General features: G+C 47.0%; 1 protein-coding gene across 2 annotated transcripts in view; it reads right to left on the bottom strand.

Moving 5' to 3' along the window:
* Nucleotides 1-282: 282 nt before the first annotated feature.
* Nucleotides 283-13,374, bottom strand: part of rbm28 (RNA binding motif protein 28) — a 34,361-nt gene continuing 21,269 nt past the window's right edge. Inside the window, exons 12-19 of one of the 2 annotated variants that reach the window (XM_068059381.1) lie at nucleotides 12,452-12,587; nucleotides 10,412-10,476; nucleotides 9,679-9,834; nucleotides 8,404-8,553; nucleotides 6,375-6,449; nucleotides 5,382-5,596; nucleotides 2,530-2,647; nucleotides 283-1,938 (exon numbers count right to left, since the gene is read on the bottom strand). In XM_068059381.1, the coding sequence (XP_067915482.1) occupies nucleotides 1,801-1,938; nucleotides 2,530-2,647; nucleotides 5,382-5,596; nucleotides 6,375-6,449; nucleotides 8,404-8,553; nucleotides 9,679-9,834; nucleotides 10,412-10,476; nucleotides 12,452-12,587 (1,053 nt within the window). In that variant the 3' untranslated portion in view covers nucleotides 283-1,800. The remainder of the gene's footprint in view (nucleotides 1,939-2,529; nucleotides 2,648-5,381; nucleotides 5,597-6,374; nucleotides 6,450-8,403; nucleotides 8,554-9,678; nucleotides 9,835-10,411; nucleotides 10,477-12,451; nucleotides 12,588-13,374) is intronic. The other variant, XM_068059382.1, reaches the window with a different exon arrangement.

The following is a 13,374-nucleotide window of genomic DNA, read 5'->3' as shown; positions in this document are numbered from 1 at the left end:
CAGTGAGTGGAAAAAAAAAAGGAGATAAGAGAAAATGCATGGCAGAGGAGGAGGGGGTTGGGATGTCAGTAGGAGGGTGAGAGGTTATGATAGTGGATGAGCAGGAGGGCACTGGAATAATTGGGTGCAGAGCTGGCAAAAACATATGCGAGCAGGGGAAAGAGTGTGCTGAGCTTGGCAGAGGGGAAAGGAGAACGTAACTGTTTTTATTTTATTCCTGATAGCATACCCATCTCGCTGTTATGACAATGTCTGGAGTAAAGTAAAGACAGACTAACCAAGATATAGAAATGTACTAACTTGTATTGTACAAAGAATGAGACTGCACATTTAAGCTGTACTCACATTGCAACTTAGTACTAGTGTGATGTGGTACCAGATTCATACAGACACTGAGGTGGTGCAGAGTAAATCTGGAGTTGGGGCCCGATCTAACTCCAGGCAGTCTCACCCTACTTCACTCTGGTGTCAGGCCAGGGCTGGTGCGAGGTGTAAGCCAACACTCACCGACAGTACAAGCATAGCGTAAATGCAGCCCCAGAAACAGCCTGGTGCTCACACTGGTAACAACGTGTTGGTGAGGATGGCATTCACTCTTTACAAAACCACCCTCATGCTCAAAGATACACAGGCAGCAAAGAACAACTCTGATACATCTCACCAGCAACTGGGACTTAAAAATGTTTACCTTTAGTTTAACAGAAGTTAATTACAATTCCATGAACTCCTTCACAGTGAAGTTAACTTCCTTACCCCCTCCTCCTCTCTCTTTTCTTAGCACTGTTACGGTACCACTGGGGTAATTTAAATCAGAGCACCAGCATGCGCAAACTGGGACATACAAGAGTGAAAGGGAATGTGGATTTAAACTTCAGATCGGGCTCAGATTCCACAATCTGTATCTAAGCAGCACAGAGACAATAATGAAAACCTAGGGAGCTGAAAATGACAGACTGTTGCTGGTAGGGGACTGCGGCTAAGGCATATTATAGGGGTGTTTATGTATCTAAAAGTAATCCCCCCTGATTAACGTGTTAAACTTAAAATAAACAGAACATGAAGGCAGCTATTATCTTGCTGTTTTGAAGAGTTGGTGTTGGTGGTAGAGCAATGAGAACAAGTTTCAACCTCCAGCACCTTCACACTCCAACAACTGACTGGGTGGGAGATGTCCAAGGAACCAAGGGCAGACAGCGGACATATCAGCAATGAATACCCCCAAACATATGCACACTCCTGCACACTTGCACCCCATAAACACATACTAACAAACACACGCACACCACCTCCTGCCCCATAGCCCCAACCCCGCTCCGGCCACCCCTGCCCAGCAGGCAGGACATCAGCCTCCAGTAAGAACCCCCTCAAACAGCAACAGCTTCCCCCGCGCTGAACTGAATTCTGTCCATGAACAATCAGGAGGTTTCGAGCACAATGTTGAAGATCTGCACATGACACTCGCAGAATCCCACTAACAAGGGGCTCCTAATATGTGGGCAATAAAAGGTGCCTTGTGCAGGATCTGCAATTCGAACTTCGGCCCAGGCTGGTCCCGCGGTCAGTCTGAGGTGGGGCCCAGGCCGGTGCCGCGGTCAGTCCGAGGTGGGGCCCAGGCCGGTGCCGCGGTCAGTCCGAGGTGGGGCCCAGGCCGGTGCCGCGGTCAGTCCGAGGTGGGGCCCAGGCCGGTGCCGCGGTCAGTCCGAGGTGGGGCCCAGGCCGGTGCCGCGGTCAGTCCGAGGTGGGGCCCAGGCCGGTGCCGCGGTCAGTCCGAGGTGGGGCCCAGATTCCCCGTCCCTGACTCTAGTCCTGAAACCATTTGCTTTTCTTCACAAGGCAGGAGGCAGCGGCTGTGCCCAGGAGTTTCTTCTTGTACTGCTCGACCAGGGAGTTAAACCGCTTCTCTTCCTGGTCCCATTTACATTTGTCAGTCTTTGCGCCCTTAAGGTTTGAAAGGAGAAAGTTTTTATTTAAAAAGGGTTAAAAATACATGAAGGCGCTTAGAAACATTTTATAAATAAGTAAGTCGATTCCCTGGGCTAGCTTTCAACCAAGGCCTACAACAGGCCTCAGCATCCCTAGGTTAGGGTAAGGAATCCAGCCAAGGATCATCTCTCATTCCCAGCTAAAAGGTTCAATGTTTCCATGTGCTTCCTCTCTGCCCTCCACACACCGCCCCATCTCCTGAAGGCCCGGGCTCTGGCCAGGGTAAAATTTCATAATAGGTGGAGGCCTTCACAGCCAAACCAGATCCTGACTGTACAGACATCTGCAGATGGAGCAATTTCCAGAAAGATTCACTGTAGAGTGATGCAGAGCAGGAAACTCTGGCTAATTTAACCCCTTCTCCTAACCTCAGGGCACTGAGAGCCAATTGCAGTGCTACCTCAGATCAGTTAACTCAACATAGATCAGGAATCAACCCTAGGCCCTTCCTGATTTCTGCCCCCTCCCCACTCGCCCAGCCCCGCCACCACCCCACGCAATTCCCCCGTCCCCCTGCAGCCTCCCCTCCCCCTCACGATCCCTCACCTGTCTTTTGGAAAGTGCCTGCTTCACCACAATAACATTCTTCACTCTGTTGGCCCGGCTCGGCTGCACTTTCACCTTCTTGGGCTGTGGTTGGAGCTGCTTCCCTTTATCCCGCTTTCTGGAACAAGCAATGATTCAGACATTCCAGGTTAATACCAGCGAGCGCTGTGTGTGGGGAGGGAGAGTTAATGTTATCACCAGCTTTCCCTCTCTCGGAGCTCAGACCGCCAAAGCTTTCCCTCCTCCTCAGAGCTCAGACCGCCTGCCCTGTGCCGGAATCTCCCCGCACTCTGCTGAAAACTATGAACTTCAGCTAATTGCACCGTACTGGGAGAGTGGCACCAAATTATTACCCGGCATCCACAGGCACAGACACAGCGCCCTAGCAGTTGGGGGATGGGGAGAGGTTGGTGGGATGGACAGCTGACTAGAGAACAGGAGCTACAGCTCTGCCAGCTGAGGTCAACTATCTCAGCACTGACCTGGGATCAGCGGCAGGGTCTGGCCTCACCAGGTTTACCAACTGATTTGACCAGAACTTCAGTTGAGAAAGGCCCAAATTAGTTTGCAGACACACCCCTTTCTCAGATATTTCCACCCGCTTCACCCCACACCCTCCAACAGAAGCGAACAAACAGATATGGGACAGCTCATGGTAATCACACTGGTTTTGGTGAAGGGTGAGACTTCTTTAAGCCATTCCCTACCGTGCACTGCACCCAGGTTGACCCACAGCCATACGCCACATTTAGCCTTGGCTAATCCAGCTTGGAGAAATGTGGAGCATGCAACAGCATTCATTCTTCAGGTGGGGGAGGCGGGGACGAACCCATCCAAACAGCAACGGGCAGGATTTGGAACTTTACGGATGGGGCTAGAAAAACAGACAGGATCCTGTTCGAATTGGGAGGGAAAAATGACATGTGGAGCACATCCCTCAGCACAATCATTAGCTGCAGTACTGCAACCAGAGGGAACCAACATCACTAGCCAAACACAAGTGAGATATTCCAGATATTATTGGTCAGTTAAACAACTTGCATTTATATAGTGCCTTTAATGTAGCAAAACGTCCCAAGGTGCTTCACAGGAGCGTTAAACATAACTTAACACTAAGCCACATAAAATTAGGGCAGCTGACCAAAAGTTTAATCAGGGGTAGGTCTTAAGGAGCATCTTAAAGGAAGAAAGAGAAGTTCAGAGGTACAGAGGTTTACGGAAGAAATTCCAGAGTTTAAGGTCTCGGCAGCTGAAGGCCTGTTTGTCAATGCTAGAGCAAATAAAATGGGGGATGCCCAAGAGGCCAGAAATGGAGCTCAGATATCTCAGCGGGTTGTAAGGCTGGAGGTGGTTACAGAGATAGGGAGGGACAAGGTTCTGGAGCGATCTGAAGAGGATGATAATTTTAAAATTGAGGCTTTGCTCAACTGAGAGCCAATGTAGGTCATTGAGTACACAGTGATGGATGAACGGGTCTTGATGCAAGTTAGAACACAGGCAGCAATATGTTCTGAATAAGCACAAGTTTACAAAGGATGCAAAGCAGGAGGTCGGCCAGCAGTGCATTGGAATAATCAAGTCACGGATGAGGCTGACAGCAGGTGAGATGTTCCAGATGTTAACAGTGTTACACATAGGGATACTGTGCGCAGGTGATTTTCCAGGTGTTCAGTCTGTTACACACACAGCAAGTCAGATATTGACTAAATTTCCACTCCCAAGAAGGACAAATGCTCTCTTGACCCCACTATCTGCTTCAATGTCCTTCCCTGGGAACATGTTGCACAAAGTGATTATCCTTTGGGAGAAAAAACTACCCCAACGTGCCTTGCTCCCTCAGTACCACACTGGAATATCAGCCTGGTTTACGAGATCATGTCTCTGCAGTGGGACTTGAATCTATGACCTCCTGACTTAGAGGAGAGATTGCTGCCTATGAATTCATTAAACATCCCAAGATAACTTTGTCAGCTCCCTTCGTGGCCTGGAAAACGTTCATTTCAACCTTGAACTCATGTTTCACCCCCACAAATAAAACAGGTTCTTACTTCCTTAACATTTCCTCAGAGCTGAAATTCCCAATTCCCAGGATCGCCTTAGTTGCCCCCGATGGATGGCAAGACCCTTTCCTTTGGTTCAGTGACCAAAACTGCACACCCACTTCAAAGAGTGCCCCCAATAACCTCACCACCTGTGACTGGGGAGTGGTTCACGTAGAAACTACCGAGAATACCCTTCTAACATCTGTAACATTAGGACTTAAAAGGCAAGGTTTTCTTTTACTATGTCCAGGAGCCTTAAGACCTACACAAAAAAAAATTAAGGATTGTAATGCAAGGAATGTATTTTACGCACTGGCATGAAGCAGACAAGTGCTTAATTACTAGTTTAAGTATGCCACCCTGCTTTTGCACGTCTTTATTCGCACAAGCATGATGTTGTGACCAGAAGCCCCTCCCCAGAAGAAGGGAGACCTAATAGAGTTACTCAAAATTATGGAGCATTTTTGATAGCGCAAATAGGCTGAACTCTTGCCTTTGGCAACTGGATTGGTAATCAGAGACCACTGATTTATAATAATTGGCAAAAGAACGAAGGAAAAGAGGAGAATATTTTCCCCCACAAAGAGGGTTGTTAGGATCTGGAATGCACTATCTGAAAGGGTGGTGGAATCAGATTCCGTAGGGACATTCAAAAGGCAATTGGACATGTACTTGAAGAGGACTAATTTGCAAGTTTGAGGAACTAAAATTGGACAACAATTTCAAAGTCTCAGCACAGGAACAACGGGCCAAACGGCCTCCTTCTGAGCTGTACAATTGGTGGTGCATTCCACAGGACAAAACTCATACCGGATCTTGGGGCCTTGGTGCGATGGCAGAGGCAGCACCTTCTTCCGTTTCTTGCCATTGGCCAGCTCCACCTCCTCAACCTCAGGCTTGGTGCAAAATCCAGACCATGGTTTGCTGCTCTGTGGGGGGTTGCTCTGCTGTTGTTTGCTTGGACGTTTACTGGGTTTCTCAGACCGCACCTGAGCAATTCCTCCTGCTTTAAGTTGCTGCATCTGCTGTCAAAAGAAGAACCATAAAAGGAACTACAGACTCCCAATCAATGACTAAGTTATTTCTTTTAAACATTCAAGTTTTGGTCAATGGAATCTGTTGGGATTAGACAGACCCTCTGAATTAAACTGCTGCTCACCAACTCAGCTACAGCAATGTGACAGCGCCCCCTAGTGGCTAAAATGGGACACAGCAACATTTACATGAGAGAGAGCACTCCTGTTTGAATTGGACAATGTGGTAGCAGGATCCCAGCGGTTGATGCCTTTATTCAAACAGTGGGCAAGAAAAAAAGATCTTGTATTTACAGAACATCGGTCACATCCTCAGTATATCCCAAAGTGCTTACAGCCAAAAACAGATTAACTGGTCATTCAACCCACAGAATCGGTTGGAGGGGCATCAGTGGTCTGAAAGGGCGATGGAAGCAGATTCAGTGATAATGTTCAAAAGGACATTAGATGAATACTTGCAAAGGAAATGTTTGCAGAGCTATGGGGAAAAGAGCAGACAGAGTGAGATTATATGGATAGCTCTTTCAAACAGCCAGCACAGGCACGATGCATTGAATGGCCGCCTTCTGTGTTCTAACTTTCTATGCCTAGCAAAACATTGAAGAATTCTAGGCACCTCCATGCCCAATAAATTACCCACTAGTCTTCAAACTGAACAGTCAGGTATAATCCAACCCCTGCTCACCCCCGAGGCTAACCTTCCCTTTTAGTGTTGAACTCCTCACAACGGAGGATGGGTAAATCGTGCCCCAGAAAGAGCCTCACTTACCAGACTGCGCTGGACTCGCATCTCTTTGACTTTCAGCTTCCTCCGATCTTCCAGTGAGAACTCCATGATTGGCCTCTGTACCAGGAGCAGAGGAATGGGGGTTTGGGGGGGGGGGGGGGGGGGGTGAGTGGGGAAAAGAGAGGGAGAGAAGTACAAGAGAACCAGATTAGATACCCAGCACAGATTCAACATTAAATGCCACACACCTTTATCTTGTCCCTGCAATGGGCGACTGAGGTGATTCCAGCATCAATACAGTGAAGAATGCTGCTGTTGACCATCCAGTAGCTCAATCCCACCGACTGTAAAAACCTTGTTTCACCGTGCTCAGGATGCTCTGTGGTGGGGCAAATGGGCAGGCAGGGAACTAGTGCAAGAAAAATTAGGAAACATAAAATTCTACTTCATTTAGATTGTGCGTCTTACATTTTCCTCTGCCTGCCCTTGATCCCTCTCTCCTGAAGATGCTGGTTCTGGCAGATGTGAGGCAGCACCTGACAACACCCCTCTCTCTAGCGGGCACTCTTCATGTGCGAGCTGTCATAGAATCTTACAGAAGGATGCCATCAGCACCCAAACCTCTTCCCCATAACCCTGCAAGTTAGTCCTCTTCAAGTACATGCCCAATTCTCTTTTGAAAGTTCCTATGGAATCTGCTTCCAGTATACTTACACATTGTGTGAAAAAATTTCTTATTACCCGTCTAGAGTTGTTTTGCCAATTATTGTAAATCTATAACCCCTGGTTACTGGCCCACTTGCCAAAGGAAACAGTTTCGGCCCATGTAGTCTACCAAAAAACCCTCATATAAAATAGTTGATGTGTTGATAGGATGTTTAGGCCATTGCACACAGGAATCACTGCATAGCGATCAGGAGCAAGAATCCCCTTCCTAACCAAGGATACCCATACTGACATAACCTAACCTATGCAAAGATGGAGGACGGAATCCTGGATCGCTCTGGTCTGTAGTTCAGCTTAGTGTGCAGTTAATACAGCGTCGTCAGGAGACACGGGGTTACACATTCCAAATAAAGTCCTTACAAACCTCAGGTGTGGTAAGAGAAGTTAGCTCTTTTGCTCTGCAAGGCATATTATTTCCCTTCACTATCAGCATGCACCATCCAAGCCATGGATCTACCTGCACCCAGCCCCCCAGCAGCATACCAGAGTGGCTGCAGAGCCAATGCTGGGATTTTTTCCCACCTCCCTATGGTTTTGCTGGTGGATGTGGCAGTGCGGAATTTCAGTTACGGAATCAGAATGCTTTCCACTTCAGTGGCCCAGTATCAGTGGTGCCAGATCAGGCAGAGCAAAGCAGTCTCTACTCTGCCCAAACATGCCACCTCAGACTCGACATTGCTATCCTAGGGAACAGCACCATTCTGACCAAGGTCACCAACTTAGTGCCCCAAGCCATGCAGAATTTGGTGTTGGAGGGAACAGGTAAAGTGTTGCAGTATGCATTGGAACCGTACCCCAGCAGCAAGAGTTAGCACCTGGGAGAGTGAGCAATGCTTTCTGTGCTGTAGGCCTGATGGGAACAGAGATTGAGACAGAGACCAATACTGCCCAAATTTATTTCACACAACCAGTGGACAAAGACTTTTACCCCACCTGTCTGGGTTCCAGTTGAACCTAGGTCCAGGAGGAGAAAGGCTAGTGTCTAACCCACTACATCCCCAAACCATGTCAGTATGTAGCCTGCGATTTGCCACTTGTTGGCAGCAGGTGGCGAAGTCCCCCAGACAAAGCTGCTTTGTACTGCCCCAGAATGGAGGGCACTGGTCAATACCCAGTGCCCTCACCCATCCCAAACCTACCCCTGTGGGTGATTGCTGTATGCGAACTGGCTGCTATGTCTCCTACATTACAGTGACTACTCTTTATAAGTACTTCATTGTTTGCAAAGAGCTTTGAGACGTCTGGTGGTCATGAAAGCGCAATATAAATGCTAGTCTTTATTTTTCTTGCCACCACCACGCAATCTGAATTTTTACACTGACTTGCCACACATGCCCTCACTTACTTTCTCCGGTCCAAAAATGTCAGGGTTATTGTTCAGAAAGCGCAGAGCTGTCAAGGAGTGGCTGTGCTCCGTGAACTCTATGAACCCATAGCCCAGAGAGCGCCCACTGCCTTTTGTCTTTGCTGTCTGCAAGTCCCGCATGATCCGACACTGAAGGGAAGACACAGAAGACAGTTATGAGCCAGCTGGAGAACACAGCTTGTCCAGTGCACAAATATATCTGCCCTGTATCCTGATTCACACCATGTGCCACTCACCAATCAACCCCCTGTGCTCACTGACCTACATTAGCTTCCAGTCTGGCAGTGCCTCAATTGAAAAATTCTAATCCTCGTTTTCAAATCTGTCCATAGCCTCACCCCTCCCCATCTCTGTAACCTCCTCCAACCCTACAACATCTCTGTACTCCTCCAATTCTGGCCTCTTGCACATCCCCAATTTCAATTGCTCCATCATCAGCTTCCCAGGCCCCAAGCTCTGGAATTTCTTCTCTAAACCTCTCAGCCTCTCTCTCCTCCTTTAAGAAGCTCCTTAAAATGAACTCTTTGACCAAACATTTGGTCATCTGCTCTAATATCTCATGTGGTTCACTGTCCTTTTTTTTTGGTAATGCTCCTGTGAAGTATTTAAGGTGCCATATAAATGCAAATTATTATTGGCCCTGTCTGCTCAAGTAATACAACCAATCTATTGATTTAAATAAGAATCAACTTGCACCTTTCATGACCTCATGAGGTCCCGAAGGTGCTACATAACTGCAAGTTGGCGTGGTTGTCTACATGCAAACATTTATCATCTTTCAAAATAAAAGAACTTAAAAAATATATACTTTATTAATACAAGAGCCAGAATATCTGGAATCTAAGATTCTGGATTCAGACCTGCAGCCTGAACTTTACAATAACCCACCTATCTTCAAACTTCCTCCTCACTAAACAAACATAAAAAGCAATAAACTCTGGATAATCTCTGTGATTCCATAACAGAAATTAGTCTAGGGGTCTTTTTTTTTCAAAAGTGTCATCCTAGGAACAGAATAGGACATTCTATGGTAATAATGCTCTCGCCCCTTTAAAATCAGGCATCACTTGTCTTACTATGAGCAACGCCATGGGAAGATCCGCTATTACCAAAATTACTTGATGGTACCCTCGCCTCACACTTACTCCCTCGAACAACAGCAGTGCAAGCAGCAAGATGTTGATGCACAGTAACAGAGGTCCCTCTCGCATGTCTGTGGGAATCTCCCCACAGACTCTCCCCACTTGTTCTTACCTCCTTTAACCGCGCGCCCTTCGTGCCTGCAGCCTGTAAACAAAGCACCCGGAGCTGCTGGTCGGTCAGCGACTTTGGAATATTGTGGACACACAGCCTCGTTGGCGAGATGAAGATATTTACGTCCTTCAGCTTCTGACGCTTCAGCTCCTCAAACTAAATATGAAACAAGAGCAATTGAGTGGGGTCAGAGTTCTGGAAAAAACCTGTGTGAATTTCACTAAAGGAGGAGAACTGGTGGAGGGTGAGAAGAGGATGGTGGGGTGTAGTGCCCATCGGGGTACAGTGCACCAGCATAACTCCCTTCATCCAGCAAATATTTATCCAGCTCCCTTTTGAGCTTGCTGACCCTGGCCCCAGCCTTGGGTACTCTACTCCACACAGACGCAGAGACGCACGCACACACAGACACAGTGTAAACCTGGACTTGCTTCTTCACCATCCCTCTTCCAAGCTTGCGCAACGGGTATGCTGCCGTCTACCAGTATTGAATACATTGTCCCATGGTGAAATGGGACACTTAATACTTGCCAGATTGGTGCTATCGCCTGTTCTAAACCATACATCTTGCTAAAAACTCTGGTTGAAACCGTTCTTTCCACATCTCCAGCAGGAAATCGGAAGAAGGATGGAAAAATGCGAGAGAAAACAAACAATGGGTAACAGTATTAAAAGAGATTGACATTTGTGTTGTAGTTCCATTTATATTCAGAAGCTTGACCAGATAACTCACCCGTGTTCTCTTGGTAATGTCTGTGGCACTCAGGCCTTCTGCCGATTTCATCCCAGCTCGAATCACTGAAAGGAACGAGAAAGGAGTAAGCTTCTGAAATACATACGTACAAATTAGAAGCAGTAGGCCATTCGGCCCCTCAAGCCTGCTCTGCCATTTGATAAGATCATGGCTGATCTGATTGCGGCCTCAACTCCACTTTCCTGGCTACCCCCTATATCCTTTTACTCCCTTGTCAATCAAGAATCTATCTAACTCAGACTTTAAAATTTTCATATACCCTCCCTCCGCAGCTCTCTGGGGAAGAGAATTCCACAACCTAACAACACTCAGAGAAAAAAGTTCTCCTTCTCTCAGTCTTAAAGGAGAGACCCCTTATTTGTAAACTGTGTCCTCCAGTTCTAGACTCTCTCATAAAGGTGAAACATCCTCTCAGCATCCACTCTGTCATGTCCCCTCAAGATCTTATAAATGTTTCAAAAAGATCACCTCTCATTCCTCTAAACTCCAATGGATACAGACCCAACCTGTCCTCATAAGATAACCCCTTCATCCCAGGAATCAGTCCAGTGAACCTTCCCTGAATTGCTTCGCATGCAATTATATCCTTTCTTAAGTAAGGAGACCAAAACTGTATGCAGTACTCCAGATGTGGTCTCACCAACACCCTGCACAACTGTAGAAAAACTTTCTTACTTTATAATCCATTCCCCTTGCAATAAACAACAACATTCCGTTTGCCTTTCTAATCTCTTGCTATACCTGCATACTAACTTTTTGTGATTTGTGTACCAGGGCATCCCTCTGTACCTCAGCGTTCTGCAATCTCTCTCTATTTAAGTAATATACTGCTTTTCTATTCTTCCTACCAAAGTAGACAAATTCACTTTTTCCCACATTATACTCCAGCTGCCAAATTTTTGCCCACTCAATCTCATTATCTAAATTCCTTTGCGGACTCCTTATATCCTCCTCACAACGTACTCTCCTACCTATCTTTGTGTCATCAGCAAACTTAGCAACCATACATTCGGTCCCTTCATCCAAGTCATTTATATAGATTGTAAATAGTTGAGGCCCCAGCATTGATCCCTGTAGCACTCAACTTACCACCCCGAAAATTCCCCATTTATTCCCGACTTTCTACTTCCTGTTGGCTAACCAGTCCTCTATTCATGCTAATGTGTTACCCTCTACACCAGGAGCTCTTATTTTGTGAAGTAACCTTTGATGTGGCGCCTTATCAAAAAAATCCAGTCCCAGCACTAGAGGACCAGACATGAGCAGCACAGGCCACAGGTAGCATGTCTCACACTGGAGATCTCTTCTCCAATCCCATTTCTCTAAAGGCTTCAATATTTTTCAAGTGTGTATCTAATGCCCTTCAACAACCCCTTGTGGTCCTGCCCCATCACATGAAAATTCCATTTACACCCGCCCCAACAACTGCTTATGGCACTAAGCATAAATTTTCACTTTGATTTGCAGGATACATAAAGTGCAAGCAAATCAGAAAGAAGTTAATTCTTAAAGAAAGGACTTGCATTAATTTAGTGCCTTTCATAACTGTAGCACAAAGCCAATGAAGTACTTTTTAAAAAAAATGTAGGAAACACGGCAGCCAATTTGTACACAGCAAGGTCCCAAAAACAGCAAAGTGATAATGGCCAGATAATCTGTCTTATTAATGCTGGTTGAGGGATAAATATTGGCCAGGACACCGGGGAGAACTCCCCTGCTCTTCTTCCAAAAGTGCCATATGATCTTTTACATCCACTGGGAGGACAGAAGGGGCCGTGGTTTAACATCTCAATCAAAAGACAGCACCTCTGACAGTGGAGTACTCTCTCAGTACTGCATTGGGAGTGTCAGACTGGATTATGTGTTTAAGTCTCTGGAGTGGGACTTGATCCCATGACCCTCTGACTCAGGCAAAAGTGCTACCCCACTGAGCCACAGCCAACACTTGGTTAACACACAGGGCTGTATTGTGCAGGGAACAGGAATCCTGTTGACCAAACCCCTCCCCCAAATACTAACAGCCCTCTCGAGCCAGGTACAGGTTCCGTGTTCCAGATGGCTTGCTCGACTTCTTCTGGGCCAGTTTCTTGGCCTCTTCACGACTGACTGCCAAGGTCACATTGAGCTTTCGTCCATCCAGCCGGAGGCCGCCGCCCTAGAAGTCAAACGCATGTGGTTTATGTCAAGACGTCCATGGACACAACCGTGAAAAGCTAACAGCAAACACATTCTGGGCTGCACTGGTATACACCACTCATTGCACATCAAGATTCCTCAAATATTTGACAAGGGCAGGAATTCAGACAGCAAACAGGAGCAATCGGACTTTGGGGAAGTAACTGAAGGGATGTGTAAAAAGGAAGGTTTTGAGGAGGTTGGCAGAGGTAGCGAGCAGGGAGGGAGTTTAGGAAGCACTCCAGAGTGAGGGGGGTGCTCATGATGCACTTCCATCAATGGACAGCTGGGGATGTGAAGGACCCACATACAGTAAGACAGAGTCTGAAGGATGGAAATTATGAAAGAGGATTGGGATTTTGAGAACAGTGCTCTGAGGGATGAGACTGACAGGGACAGCAGCAATAAGCGAACATGACTCTGGAAGAGGCGGGCGGTAGAGTTCTTGAGCTGCAGCTGATGCAGGGTGTGCACTGGAGCAGTTGAGACAAGGATGAGTTGCAGGAAACTGAGATAAGTCACTCCTGTACTGTCAAAGGGCAACAAAAAACATCAAGCAGTAACAAATGTGCCATATTTTAAGGTGGTCATGGACCTTAAACCGCTCGTGCACTAGGAATGCCCAAGTACATCTCCCATTCAGCAGCCTTGACCATTTGTCTGATCAACAAGTCAATTGCTCGGCGGGAGTGATAGAGGAATGAGCATGATGGGCTGAACGGACTTCTCTCCTCAACGTCTAAAGAAAACCAGAGGACGACCAGGGT

Source organism: Heterodontus francisci, chromosome 27 (assembly GCF_036365525.1).
Source record: "Heterodontus francisci isolate sHetFra1 chromosome 27, sHetFra1.hap1, whole genome shotgun sequence".
Classification (NCBI taxonomy): Eukaryota; Metazoa; Chordata; class Chondrichthyes; order Heterodontiformes; family Heterodontidae; genus Heterodontus; species Heterodontus francisci.
Note: the sequence above shows the minus strand (reverse complement) of the source record. Positions and strands in the feature narration are given on the sequence as shown.